A 26,016-nucleotide genomic window follows, 5' to 3' on the forward strand; every position below is an offset into this window, starting at 1 on the left:
CAAAATTAATGTGCAAAAATCACAAGCATTCTTATACACCAGTAACAGACAAACAGAGAGCCAAATCAGGAATGAACTTCCATTCACAATTGCTTCAAAGAGAATAAAATACCTAGGAATCCAACTTACAAGGGATGTAAAGGACCTCTTCAAGGAGAACTACAAAGTGAAATAAAAGAGGACACAAACAAATGGAAGAACATACCATGCTCATGGATAGGAAGAATCAATATCGTGAAAATGGCCATACTGCCCAAGGTAATTTATAGATTCAATGCCATCCCCATCAAGCTACCAATGAGTTTCTTCACAGAATTGGAAAAAACTGCTTTAAAGTTCATATGGAACCAAAAAAGAGCCCGCATCTCCAAGACAATCCTAAGTCAAAAGAACAAAGCTGGAGGCATCACGCTACCTGACTTCAAACTATACTACAAGGCTACAGTAACCAAAACAGCATGGTACTGGTACCAAAACAGAGATATAGACCAATGGAACAGAACAGAGTCCTCAGAAATAATACCACACATCTACAGCCATCTGATCTTTGACAAACCTGAGAGAAACAAGAAATGGGGAAAGGATTCCCTATTTAATAAATGGTGCTGGGAAAATTGGCTAGCCATAAGTAGAAAGCTGAAACTGGATCCTTTCCTTACTCCTTATACGAAAATTAATTCAAGATGGATTAGAGACTTAAATGTTAGACCTAATACCATAAAAATCCTAGAGGAAAACCTAGGTAGTACCATTCAGGACATAGGCATGGGCAAAGACTTCATGTCTAAAACACCAAAAGCAACGGCAGCAAAAGCCAAAATTGACAAATGGGATCTCATTAAACTAAAGAGCTTCTGCACAGCAAAAGAAACTACCATCAGAGTGAACAGGCAACCTACAGAATGGGAGAAAATTTTTGCAATCTACTCATCTGACAAAGGGCTAATATCCAGAACCTACAAAGAACTCAAACAAATTTACAAGAAAAAACAAACAACCCCATCAAAAAGTGGGCAAAGGATATGAACAGACATTTCTCAAAAGAAGACATTCATACAGCCAACAGACACATGAAAAAATGCTCATCATCACTGGCCATCAGAGAAATGCAAATCAAAACCACAATGAGATACCATCTCACACCAGTTAGAATGGCGATCATTCAAAAGTCAGGAAACAACAGGTGCTGGAGAGGATGTGGAGAAATAGGAACACTTTTCCACTGTTGGTGGGATTGTAAACTAGTTCAACCATTATGGAAAACAGTATGGCGATTCCTCAAGGATCTAGAACTAGATGTACCATATGACCCAGCCATCCCATTACTGGGTATATACCCAAAGGATTATAAATTATGCTGCTATAAAGACACATGCACTCGTATGTTTATTGCAGCACTATTCACAATAGCAAAGACTTGGAATCAACCCAAATGTCCATCAGTGACAGATTGGATTAAGAAAATGTGGCACATATACACCATGGAATACTATGCAGCCATCAAAAAGGATGAGTTTGTGTCCTTTGTAGGGACATGGATGCAGCTGGAAACCATCATTCTTAGCAATCTATCACAAGAACAGAAAACCAAACACCGCATGTTCTCACTCATAGGTGGGAACTGAACAATGAGATCACTTGGACTCAGGAAGGGGAACATCACACACAGGGGCCTGTCATGGGGAGGGGGAAGGGGGGAGGGATTGCACTGGGAGTTATACCTGATGTAAATGACAAGTTGATGGGTGCAGCACACCAACATGGCACAAGTATACATATGTAACAAACCTGCACGTTATGCACATGTACCCTACAACTTAAAGTATAATAATAATAAATAAATTTAAAAAAAAAAAAAAAAAGAAGCACCATCTGCCCAATTCCTACCTGGTGCTTCCCATCTAAGCTGATGGCTGAAGCCTGTGCAGAGCCCTCTCTGAGCACCTCCTGTATACCAGGCCAGAAAAGAGCTCCAGATCTGCAGTAGGCACCATCCAGCCCCTGCCCCGGCCCTCAAGGCACTTCTGATGTGGCTGAAGCCTCCCCGGAAAGGACATGTGTCCCCCTGGAAACCTCTTTGGTGTCCGTGGTCTCACAGCAATAGCAAGGCTGGCATGTGCAAACCTGCAATGGGTTTCTACAGCCCAGATGGAATGGTTGTGGCCCCTTCCTGAGCATCTTTAAACTTCTGTAAGGAAAGAGGTACATTCAGTAAAACATCCCTGTGGTTCCGGTGAAGTCCCACCAAGTTATCCTGAGAAGCAGAAGCCACATAAGTTTTAACAAGTAAGCTTCTGAAATGTTTAGGAACTATCAACAATTAACTTAGGGAAATATTTCCTCACTGTTGCATGGTGTAGCATGCTAAGCACAGCATGTTCTCAGGCATTCTAGAGCCTGAGCCCACCTCAGAGGTATGTGGGGCCTGCGGGGTCACTGGCCCCTCAAAGATCCCTGGGGAAGGTGCACTCCCGGCCACACAAGTCTCAGACCCGAAACCTGGGAGCCCAGGCAGGCCTCCGGACCCAGCCCAGATGGGCATCTGGAGACGTCAGGGACTGGACCTTGTAAGCTTGCCCGGTGTCTACCCCGCCAGCCCGGCATCCTCCTCTTCCACTCCACACTCTGGATCATTCTTTGTGTCTTCCAATTCTTCTCCACGCATCCTCTCCTGAAGTCAGAAAAGAATCCACAGGCATGCCAATTAAACATGGCAAAGGGGTTGTCCCACACAGTCTGGGGCTGGACGTTCAGGACATGCAGGTGTCCTGGTCTGGATTGTGCCTTCACTTCCTGCTGAGATTCAGAATAGGCCAGGTTCAGACGCCCCAGCCAGCCACGGGGAAATCAGGTTTTGTGCATAAGAGCACATATTTACTGAAAGGAACTGAAGGACAGCCCAGCCTGGGGAGACCAGAGAAAGGGCAGGGAAGGAAGCATTGCTTTCAAAGCTGGCACTCCGTGCTCAAATGTGCAGAATTCCCCCAGGTCCACACCCATGGGCGTTACAGTACCCTGGACACTTCTGCTTCCTCTAACAGAGGTTTAAAAGAAAAGTCAAGGATCAACAGAAATGGCCAAGTACTACGCTCTCTGTTCAGTGCCTGTTGGGTCTTAGGTTAGCCCATCTTTCTATGGTGAACCAAAGAAAATGAAAGCCCTCATCTGCCAGATGGCTAGAGCTAATGTCAGACAGGAAGCAGCTTTCTAAAACAATCCAGCACTTACTGGGATATTTTATGCTTTCATTGTTGAATCTTCTATTTCAGAGCAATATAGTTTCCAAAATAAGCAGTATTTGTCCATGATGTACAAGTGTGAGTTTAAAGTAATTTTGGACTCTTTAGGGATTTGAGAGCAAAGACCCTTTGGCACCAGAGAATGGACATTTTCACAATACCCTGTGTGGGCAAGAGTCTGGTTTAGCCACAGGAAAACCAGGAAAACCTATAATCTTATGAAATACTGAATGACAACAAGCCTCTAAGAAATATTCTTAATATTCCCTCAAGATTCTGTTCTACAGTCACGCTGGATTATACAAAAACCTGATACCTAATTCCACTCTATCCCAGCAATCTGAGCTTTCGCAGTGGAGGAGGAAAGAAAGACAAATTTGTCTTGTGTTTTGTTCTGCTTGACAGACACTGGTCCATGGCAAAATTTGAAATTCAGATTTTTCAATATTTCCTTAACGATGCAAGGTTACGGCCAATTCCCATGTGTTCTGTTCCATTTTGGTTTCGTTAGAGCTTGTCTAGTTTAGAGAAGAGAACCATAAAAAATCTAATTACAAAGGCCTCTCCTCGCAACACCCCCCTCCCATGATAGCCCAGAGATTCTGAGCCTAGACCAAGGCCCCGCTGCCACAAGAAGCCCACAGCCGAGTCATCTAGGAAGCTGCCTGGCAGGTTCAGACCACGGCTTCACTGAGCAAGGACAACCTGATTACTAAGAAAGTGAGAGGTTCATGGGGGTGATATAGTATCACCATACCAGGGGCAGACTGTCTGGGTCTGTCATTCTGAGAAGTCCTCGCATGACGGCTCACGTTCTCCTCAGAATTTCCTGGGTGTGCTGCCCTCCCCAAGCAAGAGAAAGAGGATAAGCAAATGAGGGTGGCTCCCAAGGGGCTGGACAATCAAAAGAGGAAATGGTACACTGGGGACCTTGTAAACGTGTTGATAGCCATGACCCAATTCTATATCCTTTTTTTGTTTGTTTGTTTGTTTTTTGAGATGGAGTCTCCCTCTGTGGCCCAGGTTGGAGAGCAGTGGCGCCATCTGGGCTCACTGCAACCTCCACCTCCCAGGTTCAAGCGATTCTCCTGCCTCAGCCTCCCAAGCAACTGGGATTACAGATGCCTGTCACCATGCCTGGCTAATTTTTGTACTTTTAGTAGAGATAGGGTTTCACTATGTTGGTCAGGCTGGTTTTGAACTCCTGACCTCAAGTGATCCTCCTGCCTCAGCCTCCCAAAGTGTTAGGTCAATTCTATCTTCTTGACCTTCACTTTGCCATTTGCTGCAATGCTTTCCAGAAGACAGGTGTCAGGAGATGCAAAGTAATGGTTCCACTCAAGCATTTCTGAGCTGGAATTGTGATCTGTTCTTCCATCGATTCTGGAATTCAAGGGACTCACATTTTCCCAGTTCTAGTCCTGGATCCTTTTTTTTTTCTTTTTTTTTTTTTTTTTTTTTGCTCACTGGTGATTTTGCTCACAAGAGAGGTCATAATCACCCACGTTCAGTGAGTCTCCCTCCTCTCCTACCAAATCAGTACCGACTTGGAAAGGGATGACTTTCTTGTCCTCCTTTGCACCTCTCCACCCCATGCCCCCAAATCCATATGTGTGTGTGGTGTTCAGATCCCTAAAAAAATACGCAGTTTTACATTTCAGCTGAAAATACCTATGTAACACATTTTGTTTACTAAAGAACAAATGAATTATTTAGTTGTTATCTATATAAGTAAATTTTTAAATGCATTTACAGAACTGCATAAATTAGCAAAATTTGGTTTGGCAAAATTTAATTGTGGGCACTTAAAAATATCAGCACACTTTAGCTCTCTTGGCCATACAGAGTTTTTATATCACACAGTAGTAGGTGCCCATGTAGTTAGCTGGTAAACGAGTTCAGAAGCCAGGTCAGCCCTATTCACTACTGCATCCCTAACGTCTAGGAAGTGCCTGGCGCACCCGTAGATGCCCCATTAATGGTTATCGAATGAACAAATAAAGCAATACACGAATGAATGAATGAGAAAATGAAGTAGAAAACCTATTATCAATTTGCCACCTTTCCTAATGTTTTTATGTGTTGTGAGCTATCAAATGTTTACTTGTATTTCATTCCTAATTGAGGTTCATTAAATCTTTAAAAATGAGCGCACTAATTTGGAAGCACATCTGGAGGTATCAGAGCCCTAATCACAGAGGTAAGTTATCATCCAAGGCTGCAGTAGATTACAATGGCCACTAAGGGGAGCCACACAACCTGTCAAAAAGCAGCATTTGCCAGGAAAAAACACACCCAATATGGTGGTTTTGCCCCCAGCACTCCCCAGCACACAGCACCACCACAAAATTGCTGTTGCTATTGTACTCTATAATGTATGAGTCACCAAAACAAACTAAAAAAAAAGGTCAGAACTGCAGTTTGCTGGGCATTAAACTTTCAGAAAAGTAGCCCCTGCTTCCCATCTCATATTTTTCACAACTCTTGATGCAAAAATCCTTCTGGTTTAAAAATTAAATGCAAATAAAAGTATATGTGGATGACAACTGAATCGATTAAAAATTCAGCTGGAGAAAGAAAGCAAAACTATGACTTATAGATTGAAAAAAAATTAATTTTTAAAGCAGTGGTCAATTATTTCCTGCCCCCAGTAACAATTTTGTAAAAGAACATTTCACTGTTGACATATTCAATTTCATTCTCTCTGGTAAAGAAACTTAAGGCATGTTTAGGCTGACCGGGAAATCACATCAGAAGCAATTATGATCCTATTGGTCAAGTTTCAAAGGCTTTGTCTGTAACTGAATGTAGGAAGAAAGAAATTTCCCACAAACTCCTTCCCTCAAAAGGTCTGCATAACCTGTAAATATTTTCAGGGCCATTATAAGCTGCAGATGTTATCAACAGCCAAGATCGCACAAACTTTTAAAGACCTGGCCCACCAATCAGGCTGCTTCAAAAATAGTCTTTAAAAAAACATTTGCAATGAGCACAAGTTAATTTCCCTTTGAAATGTTGTGAAATGTTCATGCCTTATTTAGAGCAAGAAGCAATTGATTCCACTGGGCTTCTTGCTTACAGTTCTATTTCTATGGCACATAAAATTATAGGATACCTCCAAAATAACTGTCAGGAAAAAGAAAGGAGAACAGATAAAACTTGAAAAAACAGAACAAGTCAAGAAAGTAACTCTAAGAATCACTGACTAATTTAAGACTAACATCCAATTAATGGCCTGAGTTTCCCAGGGAAGAGAAGGTTCCGGAATCTGCATTGTTAGGTGACCCGTAAGAAGTTCTAATCCACTAACACTTGCTGATTTCCATGAAGAGAGAAACAGATGAGAAACTGCAGAGCACTGAGCTAATCTGTGATCACATTTGCAGCCCCAACTCACCAACTTGAAAAAAACCTGAGATGTCAGCACTAACTGTCATAATGGTTGCAAGTTGAAGCCGGTTGGCTGAAAACCTTCCTGAGTGAATTAAAATCCTGACTGCGGGCCCTCGAGGGGAAAGAAGACGTGGGTGAAACTGGGAACTAGCCATGATTTACACAGGCAGTGAAAAGACCATAACTTAGAATTTTTTTTTTAATTAAAGAGGTTTAGTAATCTAATTATATCCTAATTATAATGATAACCCTTATTCCTTCAAGGGACTCAGGCATGCTTCTGGAACATTCTCTGTGCAAGTCCCCTCATTTGCTGTTTTAAAACGAGAGTTGGTGAATCTCAGAGTGAATTAAAGTGACAGGTTTGGCATCTGACTTCCAGCTCAGTTTCCTCTGCCCAGACCACACTGACTCCTAGCTCTTGAAACAGCCCCAGTGGAATTCTCCAGGAGGAGCCATCTCCCCAATTAGGAGAAAACATCCTCGTCCCTGCTCACCCCTCTGGCCTGTGCGATTTCCACATTTCAATATGCAACACATTTTCTTTTTCCATTCCCAGCCAAGAAACTGAAACATCCAAGCACAGAGGCTGTGCGAGGCCCCACAGCCTCATTTGTGAAGCGTGTCCATAAACCCGCACAGCTGGACAGCTCAGTGCCCAGGGACCTGACCGGCTTCCCTTCATTCCTAACTCAGTGCCACAGGGCAAGTCACTTAACCGCCTCATTAGGATCACAGCACAGCCCCGCCCTGCCATGCCTCCTTCCCGGGTGCCTGGTCACCCCATTAATATCTGTAAAGATCCATTAAGCCTTCCAGCATAAAAGCAAAACTGATCACTATTATCATCAATAAACTCCAAGGCACGCTCACCTGTCAACACCTAAGGTGGATCAGTCACCACGTGGAGAGAAAGCCTGGCACCTCGGCTGCCTGTCAACCCCTTAATGAGCCACCTGCAGCCGCAGAAATGGCATTCGACGCTGATGGGAGCACCCACTCTAGGAGTGAAGGAGAGCCAGGGCTTTCATTTTGGACAGTTAATTTAAATTAACTGTCCCCCCTCACCTCCCACCCATGGCAGCACCTGCAGCCTGGAGGTGTCTGCTGCCCCACCCCTGGCCTGGCCTCACCTCTCAGTGCTGAGCTGAGAAGCACTGAACTGAGAAGCACCTGTCATGGGCAGCCGTTACCCACTTGCAAGAAGTGGAAAGTTCACTGTCAAAAAAGCAACTTGAGGTCAGGCGCAGTGGCTCACACCTGTAATCCCAGCACTTTGGGAGGCCAAGGAGTGCAAATCACCTGAGGTCGGGAGTTCAAGCCTGGCCAACATGGTGAAACCCCGTCTCTACTAAAAATACAAAAATTAGCCTAGCATGGTGTCACATGCCTGTAGTTCCAGCTACTCAAGTGGCTGAGGCAGGAGAATCCCTTGAATCCAGGAGTCGGAGGTTGCAGTGAGCCAAGATTGCGCCACTCCACTCCAACCTGGGTGACAGAGCCAGACTCTGTCTCAAAAAAAAAAAAAAGCAACTTGGAAATCCTGACACTGCAAGCCTGCTTTCCCATCTGACTGTTTAAAGGATTTCCCACCCCCTGCCTCCTCCGGAAACCCACCACCAAAGGCTCTGTTTTCGTGCTTCCTCCACTAAACCCCACTGGCAAACTGCCACTGGGGCACTGTCTCAAGCAACCAGAAATTGAAGACGGAGTGCACATCTGTCAACAGGGAAACAAATGACATCATGTCCACGCGACATCATACTATGCTGCTGTGAAAAACATCAGGCAGCAGTTTTGCAGCACGTTGTCTCTGCGGCGCTGCCATTATGTGTGCAGTCGCCTCAGAGGTGAGGAGCATAGGAGACTCGCGTTTCATAGTAAACCCTTTGGAGTTTTCAACCAAGTGCACACAGTACGTTTTTTTTTTTTTTTTTTTTTTTTGAGACGGAGTCTCCCTCTGTCGCCCAGGCTGGAGTGCAGTCGCGATCTCGGCTCACTGCAAGCTCCGCCTCCTGGGTTCACACCATTCTCCTGCCTCAGCCTCCCGAGTAGCTGGGACTACAGGCACACGCCACCACGCCTGGCTCATTTTTTTGTATTTTTAGTAGAGATGGGGTTTCACCGTGTTAGCCAGGATGGTCTCGATCTCCTGACCTTGTGATCCACCCGCCTCTGCCTCCCAAAGTGCTGGGATTACAGGCATGAGCCACCACGCCCAGCCACACATTACCTTTCATTACCTGTTCAGAATAGTGTTTTCAACTCATCTTCAGCTAGGCAGAGGAAACTGATCTTCTTATATGTTTCAATAATCTATCTAATTTTAAAAGGGGAGTCCCTTAGTCCCAGGGAGCTCCTAACTGCTAAATTGGGGGTGATCTTTTTGAGCAAGAAGGACGGGAAGGTGTGCTTCACTCAGGAGGGGAACGTTGGAGGATAAGATGTCCCCACCCAGGTCCTGCCCCTCCTTTGTTCTTGCCACAACAGAAATAACATCCACATGGGTCTCATTAGATCATGTAAATCCATACTAGTATTGAGACCAGAAATAACTAGACATGGTGCAGTGTTTCAGTCCTACTCACAGTCTGGAAGCTTTGCCTGGTAAAGTTGAACCTTGAGCCAGACGTTGGTGTGCTGGCCCCAGGCCCCCAGGGGCTCCACCTCCCACAGGCGCCCTCGCTCCTTCGGACAGACCAGCAGGAACTGCCTACAGACTGGGAGAAGGGAACGCAGTGTGAGTCAGGAAGTCCCCCACCTCACCCTGGTTCACTCTGCGCCAGCTCTCTGGGTCTCAGATACGGGCAACTCCAGTCCTCTAGCAGCCCTCTACCCCCTGATCTCTGCTGGAATCCCTGCGGCACTCAAACCACTTTTTCACCTGCCTACCATGGACACACCCACCTCCCCGGCTCCTCCCGGTGAGGAGCTCTCATCTCCATGCTTCCCATCTGCATTCATTTACCAGGGCTCCTCTAACAAAACACTGCAGACCGGTTGGCTTAAACCAGGAGTCCCCAACCCCTGGGCCACCGACCAGTGCTGGGATGCACAGCAGGAGATGAGTGGTGGAGGAGTACACAAAGCTTCATCTGTATTTACAGTTGTTCCCATTGCTCATGTTACCGCCTGAGCTCTGCCTCCTGTCAGATCAGTGGCAGCATTAGATTCTCATAAGAGCATGGACCCTATCGTGAATTTCGCATGCGAGGTTGCGCACTCCTTATGAGAATCTAATGCCTGATGATCTGTCACTGTCTCCCATCTAGTGCAAGACGGGACCATCTAGTTGCAAGAAAATAAGCTCAGGGCTCCCACTGATTCTACATTATGGTAAGCTGTATAATTATTTCATTATATATTAAAATGTAATAACAATAGAAATAAAGTGCACAATAAATAAATGTAATGTGCTTGAATCATTCTGAAACCAATCCCTTGTCTCTGCCCCATCCATGGAAAAACTGTCTTCCACGAAACCAGTCCCTGGTGCCAAAAGGGTTGGGGACCACTGGTTTAGACAACAGAAATTTATTTCTCATAGTTATGGAGGCTGGACGTCCAAAATCAAGGTGGCCCAGGGTTGTTTTCTCCTGAGGCTTCTCTCCTTGGCTTACGAATGGTCATTTTCTCCCTGCATCCTCATACGGCTGTTTCTGTTTGGGTCCATCCTGGTGCCTCTCTTCTTACAAGGACACCAATCATATAGGACTAGGGGCCCACCCTCAGGACTTCATTCAACCTTAATTAACTTTTTAAAGGCCCTATCTCCAAATGTGGTCACACCAAGGGCTTCAACATATGAATTTGAGTGGGGGGCGCAATTCAGTCCTCAGCACCATCCACCCTGGCCACTCTTCATGCACCGTCCTTCCTCCCTCCCAAAGAACCTTCAAGCTTATCCTCTGCTCCCTCCTGGATTCCAGGGTCCACTCAAGTTTCCCACACTTTTATGCTCACATTCATGGGTGAACATTTTCACATGGCAATGTCCTGAATCCAGGTGAATGGGAAACTGCTCCTGGTTCTGCAGGTGCCCATGAGGACTCCATTAGGCCCTCTTCTTAACATTTGGGGGGCCCTGGGAAAGAACACAGATGGAAACCTACACAGTGCAATGCTAAGTGCAGGCAGACCTCGGAGATACTGTGTGTTTGGTTCCAGACCACCACAATAAAGCAAATATCACAGAAAAGCAAGTCACACAAATTTTTTAATTTCCTAGCGCATTCATGTAAAACTTATGTTTATAGTATACTGTAGTCTAGTAAGCGTGCAATAGCATTTTTGTCTAAAAAATATAATGTACATACCTTAATTAAAATATATTTTAATGCTAAACAATACTAGTGATCATCTGAGCCTTCAGGGAGTCATAATCTTTGTGCTGGTGGAGGGTCTTGCCTCAAGGTTGATGGCTTCTCAGAGTGGGGTTGCTGTGGCAATTTCTTAAAATAACACAGCAATGAAGTTTCTTCCACTAATTGATTCTTCCTTTCACAACAGATTTCTATGCAGCATGTGATGCTGTTTGACAGCATTTTACCCACAGTAGAACTTCTTTCAAAATTGGAGTTCATCCTCTCAAACCCTGCTGCTGCTGCTTTCTCAACTAATTTATGGAATATTCTAAATCCTTTGTTGTCATTTCAGCAATGTCCACTGCATCTTCAACAGGAGGAGATTCCAACTCGAGAACCCACTTTCTTTGCTCATGCATAAGAAGCAACTCCTCAACCGTTCAAGTTTAATCATGAGATTGCAGCAATTCAGTCCCATCTTCAGGCTCCACTTCTAATTCTAGCTCTCTCTTTATTTCCACCACATCTGTAGCGACTTCCTTTGCTGAAGTCTTGGACTCCTCCCTCAAAGTTATCCATGAGAGTTGGAATCAACTTCTTCCAAACTCCTATGAATGTGGATATTTTGACCTTCCATGAATCATGAGTGTTCTTGAGTGTTCTTAATGGCGTCTAGAGTGGTGAATCCTTTCCAGAAGGTTTTCAGTGTACTTTGCCCAGAACCATCAGAGAAATCACTATTTATGGAAGTCTTAGAAGTGTATTTCTTAAATAAGACTCGAAAGCTGAAATTATTCCTTGATCCACAGAATGGATATTATGTTAGCAGGCGTGGAAACAACATTAATCTCTTTGTACATCTTCATCAGAGCTCTTGGATAACCAGGTGCATTGTCAATGAGCAATAATATTTTGAGAGGAATCTTTTGTTCTGAGCAGTAGGTCTCAACTGTGGGCATAAATTATTCAATAAACTGTGCTGTAAACAGACGTGCTGTCATCCAGACACTGTTGTTCCATTTCTAGAGCACAGACAGAAAATATTTGGCATAATTCTTGAGGGCCTTAGGATTTTCAGACCAGTAAATGAGGATTGACTTCAGCTGAAGGCTACCAGCTACATCAACCCCTAACAAGAGACTCAACCTGTCTTTTGAAGCTTTGAGGCCAGGCACCAACTTCTCTTCTCTAGCTATGAAAGTCCTAGATGGCATGTTCTTCCAGTAAAAGGCGGTTGCACCTACATTGAAAATCTGTTGTGTAGTGTAGCCACCTTTATCAATGATCTGAGCTAGATCTTGCAGATAACTTGCTTTGCTTCTGTATCAGCACTTGCTGCTTCACCTTGCACTTTTATGTTATGGAGACGGCTTCTTTCCTCAAACTTCATAAGCCAACCTCTGCTAGCTTCAAACATTTCTTCTGCAGCTTGCTCAAATCTCTCAGCCTTCACAGAATTGAAGAGAGTTAGGGCCTTGCTCTGGGTTAGGCTTTGACTTAAGGCAGTGTTGTGGCTGGTTTGATCTTCTATCTAGACCACTAAAACTTTCTCCCTATCGGCAATAAGGCTGCTTTACTTTCTTATCATTTGTGTGTTCACCAGAGTAGAACTTTTCATTCCCTTTAAGAATTCTTCCTTTGCATTCACAGCTTGGCTACCTGGTGCAAGAGGCCTAGCGTTCAGCATACCTCAGCTTTTGACACGCCTTCCTTGCTAAGTTTAGTCATTTCTAGCTTTTGATTTAAAGTGAAAGCCACATGATTCTTCCATTCACTTGAACATTCAGAGGCCATTGTGGGGTTATTAATTGGCCTAATTTCAATATTGTTGTGTCTCATGGAATAGGAAGAAAAGGAGGGAACAGCTGATCGGAAGCGGAGTCAGAACAGGCTCGTGTATCGATAAGTTCACTGACTTACACGGGCATGGTTTGTGGTGCCTCCAATTGATGTTATAACAATTATAACATCAAATATCACTGATCACAGACCACCATGACAGATATAATAATAATGAAGAAGTTTGAAATATTGTGAAAATTACCAAAACATGACACAGAGACATGAAGCGATACCATACTGTTGGAAAAATATCCCTGATAGACTTGCTTGAAGCAGGGCTGCCACAGCCTTCAAAATGTAAAACATGCAGCATCTGCAAAGTGCAATCAAGGGAAGAGCAGTGAAATGAGGAATGCCTGTCTTCCAAAGGTACAAACCAAGTTAGCAAAGCGCTATATATGACACGTTCTGCCCTCCTATCTTGACAAATATAACTTCCTAACAACAGGAGAAGCTCGTTTCAAATTTAGAATTCTTGGACTCCTTGGAGTGTTGCACCAGAATGTGGCAATACCAAGCGAGCTGGCCCCCAGCCGGCAGTCCACCCCCTTCTCCTCCCACCCCAGCCCCCAATACCTCACGGGGCCTGTGAGTACAAATGTGGCCGTTCTCCCCACATGCCATCCACAGTCCCCCAGGAGCCGCCCCTGGGCTCTGAGGATGTGCAAATTGGCGGCATGGTCCAACCTCATGAGCACAGACCCAGGGATGAGGTCCACTCAGGCCCACAGTGGCCACTGGCAGGAATCCTGGGGTACTGGCACCCTGAGCCAGTTTAGAAGGAGCAGCATGAGCCAGGTGGGCACCTCCTCTTGTGCCCATGAAGTCCTCGCCCCTTGGAGGAAGATGCAGTTGAAAGAAGGCTCAAAGCATGGGGCCCAGGACTTCTGCCAGAGTCCCTCCTGTCCAGTTGGAAGGCATCACTGAACTCAGTAAAAACCTGACAGGCACACCTGGGTGGCTGAAGCCCAGAGAGAAGTAGCATGAGTCAGAATCAGCACATTCAGATCTTTCTCTGCAGGCAAAGACAGTGGAAGGATGGGAGGGATCACAGGGCCCTACAGGGTCTCAGCAAGGCTGGCCCAGGATCAGCAGCCAGCCCTTAGCCTTGGAGCCCACTGTTCCTTTGAGTAAAAGGCTTTCTTCCACTCCCTTGCTAAAGCTTCCTGAAACCCTGAGGTGGCCTGCACCTGAAGCAAGAAGGAGGAGGGGGCCTGGAAGGACATGGGTATGGGCAGAGGACCAGCTGCCTGGGCCCCCGAATGCTCCTGCACCTGAAAGTGAGCTACATAATGCAGGAAGCCTTGAGCACTCTTGCAGAAATTCAAGGCTCTTCAGAATTTTAACAACAGGCTAAGAGTTTGAAAATACAAAGAAACAGCCAGACCCACTTGGGGAAAAGCATGTTTTTACCTGCTTTTCTTTATGACTTCACAGCAACGGAAGCTTCCTTGCCTTTCCTAACTGTTCTCTCCTATCCCTTGAGCCAGAAAGACGCCAGAAACTGCATACTAAGCGTTCAAAAACCGCCGCACACCAAGAACAGAGGCAGGGCACAAAGTAGGGTGTGTGTGCTTCATGGGGGAGAAGGGGACTCAGAGACATGCTCTCCAGAGCCTCCCACCCTCGTCACCTTAGAGTGTGATGTTTCACATCAGAGTTGTTTCATCCTCCTCTGGCAAACGTGGATAAAGAATATGGGAGGGAGGCGTCTTGTGCGTAGAGAGCTACAGAGGTGCTGGAAAGCTGAGTCCATTCAGAGCTTGCCTTTCTACCCAGTCCCTGCCTTCCCTTCAGCTTCTGGGCTCTCCCGTGGCTTCTAGTTCAAAGGACAAAGTGAGGAACTACAGGTATCAAGTGAAATAGCAAAGGCACTCCAAAGCCCCGCAGCCCGCAGCATGGCGGTAGCTCTCCGGATTCCCTTCTCTCTGAGCTCGTTGATTTGTTTGTGATTGTTTCTGAATCCAATTATTTTCCAGCTTGGGAGAAGTTCACTTCTTGTGATCAAACATGAAGTCTCAGTTTGTGCTGCAGCAACCACAGATTTCTCAGAAAGAAGGAAAACCCCACGAGCGTGCTGCCAAGCGGAGGCCTGCATCTGCCCACGAGGGCTCCCCAGGGCCTCCCCCTGCAGAATCCTCCAGAATGCACATGTGTTATCCATCACCGTTACCCAAATGCTTCTGCAAGACACAAGGGGTTTTACCTTGGTACATGGCAGGAGACATCAGGCAGCTGACCCCCAGGGCCTCGTCCTCTGGGAATGTCTCACAGAAGTCCCACAGCATGGCTGTTCCCAAGCCTTGGCGCCAGTGTTTCCTCCTGATGAACACAGTGTCAAAGACGGGCAGCAGGTAGCATGCACCAGTGCCATCACCACACAGGCTGCCTGTAGAGAAAGAAACAGACAGATATTGTCCCCTGGGCTCACAGCTCACCCACTAGGACCCTGTAGGGCCCCTGCACAGCCAGAGTCATGGGTACCTCCTAGAAGCATGGTCAGTTTCACAAGCTAAACAAGTGATGCTAAAATAGCAGATCATTCTCCAGTTGACTGATTAGCTTTCTTTACAAACTCACATGATACAAGACCACTGGACTGAAATGAAAGGTGAACCTCGGAGACTAAGCAGAGTGAGGCCACTCAGGCAGCACCCTCCTCAGATTCCTCCCTTCACTGCACACAGTTCAATAAGACCCTTGGAGCCAACCAGGAGTATCTGGCAATGTCAACCATCTCCCTGCAGAAGTGAAACCTGAAGAGACCAATTCAACTCATCTCTAGGGTATGCACTTGTTTCAGTAACTCTAGCAAGGGCTCACCATGTCCAATTATAGCAAAATGCACTTACCCCAAATAGACGCAGCACCAGGCCCTGCTTCTCATGAAATATTGATGGCCCTGCTGCAGCAGAGCAAGAGAGGTGACAATTGGCACCCTCCCCGCTTTTCACCCATAACTTAACTGTATTGCAACCAAGGTCAACACCAGCACAGTTGCCATTTCTGCAATGAGAACGTGGCCTTTCAGCCAGGCATCCCTGTCATCACCCTAACTAGAACACCAATTCTACATTGAGCCTACTAGCTCACCTTCCTCACCTCTAAACTGCACAGGTGCCCATGCCCTAGATGCAATGAAGAAGAAAACAAATAAGGAACATTTTCAGCTCCTGTTGGAAGTGGTGGTATTTGTCCCTGCCAAGATTCAGAAGTGGATAATTTCCCAAACAAACAAACAAACAAAAATATGACTCAGATTCTAGTCAGCCAGACTGAACTGCAAAGATACACACTCCCATGGTGAACTGTTTGCAAAAATGGCCACGATTACTTCTTTCCTATGGCCATGCCCCTTTGCGTTTGATTTTGAAGCTCCTCCCATCAAGAGATGGGATCAATTTCCCCTCACCTTTAATTCCATCTGGCCTTGTGACTCGCTTTGGTCAACAGAATGAGGCAGAGTGACAGCACCACCACTCTAAGCCTAGGCCTCCTGAGGTCCAGTGGCCTGTGTTCTCTCTCGGATCCTTGCAACACACCACAAAAGCAAGCCCAGGGTAACCTGCTACCATGAAAGGCATATGGCCCAGGCACTGCTGTGGTCCCAGTCAATGTCTAGCCAGCTCCAAGCAGCAGAGCCACCTGACAGGCAGGTCACCATGGATACATAGCCAGCCCAGCTAGACTAGAAAACCACCCAGCTGAGCTCAGCCTAAAATGCCAACCAAAATAATTGTTAGCTAAATAAGCAGTTACTATTTCATACCAAAAATGAATTTAAAAATAATCTCTGGCCAATAAGGAAGTTCATTTCTCTTGAGACAGTAACTATAAAATATTTGGGATTTCAACCTTGATGCGCTTGAGATGACAGTACCAACTTGCTTGCAATTATATTATTTCAATATATAGAAGATGAGAGCAATGTTCTTGTAACTGTGAAGTCTTCCAAAACTAAAAAAGTTTAATATTAAATAATGATGCAATTTAATTTACAGTAGCATTAAAAAGAAGTAAATAATTAAGAGTATGTTTAAGAAAAGAATTGCATTGAACACTGAAAACTACAAGACATTGTTGAGAGAAATTAAAGAAGATCTAAATAAATGAAGAGAAATTCCATGTTCTTGGATTGGATGACTCAATTCTTAAGATAATTCTTCTCAAAATGATCTGTAAACTAAATGCTAGCTCTATCAAAATCCTCTTTGTAATTCTACAACTAAGCATATGAAAGAATGCTCCACATCTCATGTTATTAGGAAATCACAAATTTAAAAAATGAGATGCCACTACACACCTATTAGAATAGCCAAATTCTTTTTTTTCAAGATGGAGTTTCGCTCTTATTGCCCAGGCTGGAATGCAATGGTGTGATCTTAGCTCACTGCAACCTCTACCTCCTGGGTTCAAGCTATTCTCCTGCCTCAGTCTCCCAAGTAGCTGAGATTACAGGCATGTGCCACCACGCCCAGCTAATTTTTGTATTTTTAGTAGAGACAGGGTTTTGCCATGTTGGCCAGGCTGGTCTCGAACTCCTGACCTCAGGTGATCCGCCTGCCTCAGCCTCCCAAAGTGCTGGGATTACAGGCATAAGCCACCATGCCCGGCCTAGAATAGCCAAATTCTTGAATACTGACAACAACAAATGCTGGTGTGGATGTGGAACAACAGGAACTCTCATTCATTGCTTGTCAGAATACAAAAGGGTGCAGCCACTTTGGAAGGCATTTTGGCAGTTTCTTACAGAACTAAACATACTCTTACCTTATGATTCAGCAATCACACTCCTTGGTATTTACTCAACAGAATTGAAAACTGTGTTCACACAAAAACCTGCACACAAATATTTATTGCAGCTTTATTCATAATTACTAAAACTTAGAAGCAACCAGGATGTACTTCAGACGGTGAGTGGATAAACAAACTGTGGCTCATCCAGTCAATTTAACATTATTCCGCACTAAAAAGAAATGAGTTATTACTACACAAAGATATAGAAAAACCATAAGGACATATTACTAAGTGAAAGAAGCTAACTGAACAATGACATTCCATTGGATTCCAACTTCAGTAATGTGCTTCATAAAGTCATTTTGGTCAACAATGGACCACATGTGTAGTGGAGGTCCCATAAGAATAAAATACAGCTGAAAAATTCCTGTTGCCTAGTGATAGTCATAGGCATCATAAAGTCGTAATGCAACACATTATTCATGTGTTTGCTGCGATGCTGGGGTAAAAAACATACCACACTGCCAGTTGCATAAAAGTCTAGCACACACAGGCCAGGCACAGTGGCTCATGCCTGTAATCCCAGTAGTTTGGGAGGCCGGAGCAGGTGGGTCACTTGAGGTCAGGAGTTTGAGACCAACATGGCCAACATAGTGAAATACGGTCTCTACCAAAAATATAAAAAAGTAGCCAGGTGTGGTGGCGTGCACCTGTAATCTCATCTACTCAGGAGGCTGAGGCAGGAGAATTGCTTGAACCCAGGCGGCAGAGATTGCAGTGAGCCGAGATTGCACCACTGCACCCCAGCCTGGGCAAGAGAGCAAGCCTCTGTCCCAAAAAAAAAAAGTCTAGCACATACAATTATGCACAGTACATAATACCCAATAATGATAATAAATGACTGATACTGGTTTATGTATTTACTATACTATATTTTTTATTGTCATTTTACAGTGTACACCTTCTACTCATTAAAACAATAAAATTAACTGTAAAGCAGCCTCAGGCAGGTCCTATAGGAGGTATTCCAGAAGAAGGCACTGTTATCCTAGGAGATGATAGCTCCACGTGTGTTACTGCCCCTGAAGACCTTCCAGTGGGACAAGATGTGGAAGTGGAAGACAGTGATATTGACAATCCTGACCCTGAGTAGGCCTAGGCTAACGAGTGTGTTTGTCTCTGTGTTTTTAACAAAAAAAGTTTTTAAACTTTAAAAAAATTTTTTGTAATTAAAGCTTAAGAATAAGAAAATATTTATGTACAGCTGCATGATGTATTTATGTTTTAGCCAAGTGTTATTACAAGAGTCAAAAATTTTAAAAAATTAAAAAGTTTTTGTAAAGTAAAAAGGTTACAGTAAGCTACAGTTCATTTATTATTGAAGAAAACTGTACAGTAAGCTACAGTTCATTTATTATTGTAGACATTTAGTGTAACCTAAGTGTACAATGTTTCTAAAGTGTACAGTAGTACACAGTACTGTCCTAGGCCTTCACATTCACTCACCACTCACTTACTCCCTGACTCGCCCAAAGCAACTTCCAGTCCTGCAAGCTCCACTCAAGTTAAGTACTCTACACAAGCATACTGTTTTTAAATCTCTTTACTGTGCCTTTTCTATATTTACATATGTTTAGATATATAAATACTTACCATTGTGTTACAATCGCCTCCAGTAATCAGTACAATAACAAGCTACACAGGTTTGTAGCCTAGAGAGGACAGGCCATACTCGACAACCTAAGAGTGCAGGACGCTCTGCCATGGAGTCTTATGTGAATACATTCTATCATGTTCACACAATGATGCAATTGCCTAACAGTGCATTCCTCAAAACATATCCCTATGGTTAAGTGACAAATGACCGTATATTACATTCTGGAAAAGGCAAAACTAGGGAGGCATGGTGACTGGGCACAGTGGCTCACATCTGTAATTCCAGCACTTTGGAAGGCCAAGGTGGGCAGATTACCTGAGGTCAGGAGTTTGAGACCAGCTTGGTCAACATGATGAAACCCTGTCTCTACTAAAAATACAAAAAAATGAGCCAGGCAAGGTGGCTCACGCCTGTAATCCCAGCTACTTGGGAGGCTGAGACATGAGAACTGCTTGAATCAGGGAGGTGGAGGTTGCAGTGAGCTGACATCATGCCACTGCATTATAGCCTGGGTGATAAGAGTGAGACCCCATCTCAAAAAAAAAAAAAAAGATCTGTGGTTACCAGGGCTAGGAGTAAGAAGGATGAATAGGCAGAGTACAGAGGATTTTTAGGCAGTGAAACTACACTCTGTGATATTACAACAGTGGACACATGCCATTAAACATTTGTCACAACCCATAGAAGGTGCAACACGGAGTAAGCCCTAATGTGAACTATGAACTTCAGTTAATGATAATCTATTTCTATAGGCTGAACCTTGTGTCTCCAACATTTGCAAACCCACAGTACCTCAGAAGATATTTTCTTTGGAGATCTTTGGAGATAAGGCCTTTAAAAGAGGTCATGAAGCTAAAAAGGAGGCCATTAGGGTATGCACCAATCCAACCTTCTTACAGGGACTAGTGTCTCTATAAGAAGAAATCTGGACCCACAGAAAGACACCAGCAATACTCAAGTAGAGAAAAGACCAAGTATGGACATAGTAAGAAGGCAGCCATCTGCAAGCCAAGGAGAGAGAGGCCTCTGAAGAAAACAAGCCTTCTGACACCCTGACCTAGAACTTCTAACCTCCATAACTGTGAGAAAATTAATTTCTGTTGTTTAAGCCAGCAGTCCCCAACCTTTTTGGCACCAGGAACCAGTTTCATGGAAGACAATTTTTCCATGGACCGGGAAAGGGAGGGGATGGTTTCAGGATGATTCAAGTGCATTACATTTATTATGCACTTTATTTATATTATTACAGTGTAATATATAATGAAATAATTATACAACTCACCATAATGTAGAATCAGTGGGAGTCCTGAGCTTGTTTCACCCCCAGATGGGACGGGAGACAGTGACAGATCATCAGGCATTAGATTCTCATAAGGAGAGCACAACCTAGATCCCTCACATGTGAAGTTCACAGTAGGGTCCGCACTCTTATGAGAATCTGATGCTGCCACTGATCTGACAGGAGGCAGAGCTCAGGTGGTAACGTGAACAATGGGAGTGACTGTAAATACAGATGAAACTTCGCTCACTCGCCCACCACTCACCTCCTGTTGTGCAGCCCAGCTCCTAACAGGCCATAGACTGGTACCGGTCCATGGCCTGAGGACTGGGGACCCCTAGTTTAAGCCACCCAGTCTGTGGTCTTTTGTTATGGAAGCCCTAGAAAACTAATGCATATGTCAATATTGGCTCGTCAATTGGAACAAATGTACCTTACTAACCCAGTATGTTAATAATAGGGGAAACTGTTGGGGAAGGGGATACAGAGGAACTCTGTACTTGCCGTTCAATTTTTCTATAAATCTAAAAACTGTTCTAAAAATAAAGCCTATTCATATTTTTAAGTGTATTAGGTATTTTATAAAGTGAGGTTGGACCCATACATCACACACAAAAAATGATTCAAAATGGATCATAGACATGAATGTAAGAGCTAAAACTATAAAGCTTTTGGAAAAAGTAAAAATCTTCCCAACCTTGGGTTAGGCAAAGAGTTCTTAGATTCAACACCAAAAATACAATCAATTGACAAACCTAACTTCATCAATGTTTTAAATGTTTTGTTTCAAAAGACACCACTGGGAAACATGGCAGACGGGAGGCAGGACTAGACTGCACCTCTGACTGGGACAGACAGAGCAGCATGTGGAGGTTTGCATTGTTAATTTCTGCTCCAGAACAATTGCAGGAATAAATCAGGAAACCTGAGAGGACCCACAGGCTCCCTGAAGGAAGTAGATTGCTCCTGCAGGACCCAGGAGACACCCTAAATACTGTGCTGGTATCCACGACTGAGAGACCCACAGATGGTTCACATCACAGGACTCTGCAGACAACCCCCAATACCAGCTGGAGCCTGGTGGACTTGCTGGGTGACTAGATCCAGAAAAGAAATAACAATCACTATAGCTCAGCTCTCAGGAAGCCACATCCATAGGAATAGGGGGAAAGTAATACATCAAGGGAACACCCTGTGGGACAAAACAAACCTTTAGCCCTAGCCCTTCCCTCTGACAGAGGCTACCCAAATGAGAAGGAACCAGAAAACCAATTCTAGTAATATGACAAAACAAGGTTCTTTAACACCTCCAAAAAATCACACTAGCTCACCAGCAATGGACCCAAACAGAGAAGAAATTCCTGATTTACCGGAAAAAGAATTTAGGAGGTTAGTTATTAAGCTAATCAGGGAGGCACCAGAGAAAGACAAAGACCATTGTAAAGAAATCCAAAAAAACGATACAAGAAGTGAAGGCAGAAAATAGATATTCAAGGAAATAGCAAAAAAAATATCAAAACTCCAGGAAACAATGGACACACTTATAGAATGCAAAATGCTCTGGAAAGTCTCAGCAATAGAATTGAACAAGGAGAAGAAAGAAATTCAGAGCTCAAAGACAAGGTCTTCAAATTAACCCAATCCATCAAGACAAAGAAAAAATAATAAGAAAATATGAACAAAGCCTCCAAGAAATATGGGATTATGTTAAATGACCAAACCTAAGAATATTCAGTGTTCCTGAGGAAGAGACAAATCTAAAAGTTTGGAAAACATATTTGGGGAAATAATTGAGGAAAACTTCCCCAGTCTTGCTAGAGACCTAGACATCCAAATACAAGAACCACAAAGAACACCTGGGAAATTCATCACAAAAAGATCATCACCTAGGCACATTGTCATCAGGTTATCTAAAGTTAAGACAAAGGAAAGAATCTTTAAAGCTGTCAGACAAAAGCACCAGGTAACCTATAAAAGAAAACCTATCAGATTAACAGCAGATTTCTCCGTAGAAACCCTACAAGCTAGAAGGGGTTAGGGCCCTATCTTCAGTCTCCTCAAACAAAACAATTAGCCAAGAAATTTGTACCCAGTGAAACTAACCTTAATGTATGAAGGAATGATACAGTCTTTTTCAGTCAATCAAATGCTGAGAGAATTCACCACTACCAAGCCACCACCACAATAACTGCTAAAAGGACCTCTAAATCTTGAAACAAATCCTGGAAACACATCAAAACAGAACCTCTTTAAAGCATAAATCTCACAGGACCTATAAAACAAAAATACAATTTAAAAAAACAAAAACAAAAAACCAAGGTATACAGGCAACAAACAGCATGACGAATGGAATGGTACCTCATATCTCAGTACTAACATTGAATGTAAATGGCCTAAATCGTCCACTTAAAAGATACAGAATTGCAGAATGGATAAGAATTCATCAGCCAACTATCTGCTGTCTTCAAGAGACTTACTTAATACATAAGGACTCACACAAACTAAAGATAAAGGGGTAGAAACAGACATTACAGGCAAAAACGAGCAAGAGTATTCTTATATCAGACAAAACAAACTAAAGCAGCAGCAGTTAAAAAAGGCAAAGAGGGGCATTATAATAATGATAATTTTATTTCCAACAGGAAAATATCACAATCCTAAACATATATGCACCTAACACTAGAGCTCCCAAATTTATAAAACAATTACTACTAAACCTAAGAAATGAGATAGACAGCAACACAATAATAGTGAGGGACTTCAATACTCCACTGACAGCACTAGACAGGCCATCAAGACAGAAAGTCAACAAAGAAACAATGGATTTAAACTATACCCTGGAACAAATGGACTTAACAGATATATACAGAACATTCCATCCAACAACCACAGAATATACATTCCATTCAACAGTGCATGGAACTTTCTCCAAGACAGACCACATGATAGACCATAAAATGAGCTTCAATAAATTAAGAAAACTGAAATGATATCAAGCACCCTCTTAGACCACAGTAGAATAAAACTGGAAATCAATTCCAAAAGGAACCTCCAAAACCATGCATATACATGGAAATTAAATAACCTGCTCCTGAATGATCACTGGGTCAAAAATGAAATTAAAGGGAATTTAAAAATTCTTCAAACTGAACAGCAATAGTGACACAGCCTATTAAAACTTCCAGGACACAGCAAAGGCAGTGCTAAGAGGAAAGTTCATAGCCCTAAACACCTACATCAAAAAGTCTGAAAGAGCATAAACAGACAGTCTAAGGTCACACCACCTCAAGGAGCTAGAGAAACAAAAACAAACCAAACCCAAACCCAGCAGAAAAAAGGAAATAACCAAGATCAGAGCAGAACCAAATGAAATTGAAACAAACAAACAAAAAATACAAAAGATAAATGAAACAAAAAGCTGGTTCTTTGAAAAGATGAATAAAATTGATAGACCATTGGCAAGATTAACCCAGAAAAGAAGAGAGAAAATCCAAATAAGCTCAATAAGAAATTAAATGGGAGATACTACAACTGACACCACAGAAATACAAAAGAACATTCAAGGCTACTATGAACACCTTTACATGCATAAACTAGAAAACCTAGAAGAGATGGATAAATTCCTGGAGAGATACAACCCTCCTAGCTTAAATCAGGAAGAATGAAATACCCTGAATAGACCGATAACAAACAGCATGATTGAAATGGCAATTTAAAAATGACCAACAAAAAAAGTCCAGGACCAGATGGATTTACAGCAGAATTCTACCAGACATTTACAGAAGGATTGGTACCAATCCTACTGACACTATTCCACAAGATAGAGAAAGAGGGAACACTCCCTAAATCATTCTATGAAGCCAATATCACCCTAACACCAAAACCAGGAAAGGACATAGCGAAAAAAGAAAACTACAGACCGAATCCCTGATGAACATAGATGCTAAAATCCTTAACAAAATACTAGCTAACCGCATCCAACAACATATCAAAAAGATAATCCACCATGATCAAGTGGGTTTTATACCAGGGATGTAGGATGGTTTAACATACACGAGTCAATAAATGTGATACATCACATAAACAGAATTAAAAACAAAATTCACATGATCATCTCAATAGATGCAGAAAAAGCATTAGACAAAATCCAGCATCACTTTATAATTAGAACTCTCAGCAAAATCGGTACACAAGGGACATACTCCAATATAATTAAAGCCATGTATGACAAACCCACAGCCAACATAATATTGAATGGGGAAAAGTTGAAAGCATTCCCTCTGAGAACTGGAACAAAACAAGGATGCCCACTCTCACCACTCCTCTTCAACATAGCCAAACTCTGGAAGTCCTAACCAAGCAATCAGACAAGAGAAAGAAATAAAGGGCATCCACATCAGTAAAGAGAAAGTCAAACTGTCACTATTTGCTGATGATATACTCGTTTACCTAGAAAACCCTAAAGACTCCTCTAGAAAGCTCCTAGAACTGATGGAAGAATTCAGCAAAGCTTCCAGATACAAAATTAATATACACAAATCACTAGCTCTTCTATACACCAACAGCAACCAAGCAGAGAATCAAATTAAGAACTCAACCCCTTTTATAATAGCTGCAAAAAAAAAAAAAAAAATACTTAGGAATACACCTAATCAAGAAGGTGAAAAACCTCTACAAGAAAAACTACAAGACACTGCTGAAAGAAATCATAGATGACACAAACAAATGGCAACACATCCCATGCTCATGGATGGGTAGAATCAATATTGTGAAAATGACAATACTGCCAAAAGCAATCTACAAATTCAATGTATTTCCCATCAAAATACCACCATCATTCTTTGCAGAATTAGAAAAAATTCATATGGAACCAAAAAGATCCTGCATAGCCAAAGCAAGACTAAGCAAAAAGAAGAAATATGGAGGCATCACATTACCTGATTTCAAACTACACAATGAGGCCACAGTCACCAAAACAGCATGGTACTGGTATAAAAATAGGCACAAAGACCAATGGAATAGAATAGAGAACCCAGAATAAACCCAAATACTTATAGCCAACTGATCTTTGACAAAGCAAACAAAAACATAAAGTGGAGAAAGGACACTCTTTTCAACAAATGGTGCTGGGATAATTGGCTAGCCACATGTAGGAGAATGAAATTGGATCCTTATCTCTCACCTTATATAAAAATCAATTCAAGATGGATCAAGAACTTAAATCTAAGACATAAAACTATAAAAATTCTAGAAGATAACATTGGAAAAACCCCTCTAGATATTGGCTTAGGCAAGGGTTTCATGATCAAGAACCCAAAAGCAAATGCAATACAAACAAAGATAAATTGCTGGGACTTAATTAAACTAAAGAACTTTTGCATGGCAAAAGGAACAGTCAGCAGAGTAAACAGACAACACACAGAGTAAGATAAAATCTTCACAATCTATACATCTGACAAAGGATTAATATCCAGAATCTACAATGAACTCAAACAAATCAACAAGAAAAAAACAAACAATCCCGTCAAAATGTGGGCTAAGGACATGAACAGCCAATTCTCAAAA

General features: G+C 43.0%; 1 protein-coding gene across 2 annotated transcripts in view; it reads right to left on the reverse strand.

Annotated features, from left to right (window-relative positions):
* Positions 1–1,851: 1,851 nt before the first annotated feature.
* The window catches only part of FAM169B (Protein), a 40,792-nt gene continuing 16,627 nt past the window's right edge, over positions 1,852–26,016 (reverse strand). Inside the window, exons 2-4 of one of the 2 annotated variants that reach the window (XM_077938646.1) lie at positions 14,985–15,167; positions 3,992–4,077; positions 1,852–2,671 (exon numbers count right to left, since the gene is read on the reverse strand). In XM_077938646.1, the coding sequence (XP_077794772.1) occupies positions 2,585–2,671; positions 3,992–4,077; positions 14,985–15,167 (356 nt within the window). In that variant the 3' untranslated portion in view covers positions 1,852–2,584. Of the gene's footprint in view, positions 2,672–3,991; positions 4,078–7,505; positions 7,635–14,984; positions 15,168–26,016 lie in introns of those variants that run through there. The other variant, XR_013395272.1, reaches the window with a different exon arrangement.

Source organism: Macaca mulatta, chromosome 7 (assembly GCF_049350105.2).
Source record: "Macaca mulatta isolate MMU2019108-1 chromosome 7, T2T-MMU8v2.0, whole genome shotgun sequence".
Lineage (NCBI taxonomy): Eukaryota > Metazoa > Chordata > Mammalia > Primates > Cercopithecidae > Macaca > Macaca mulatta.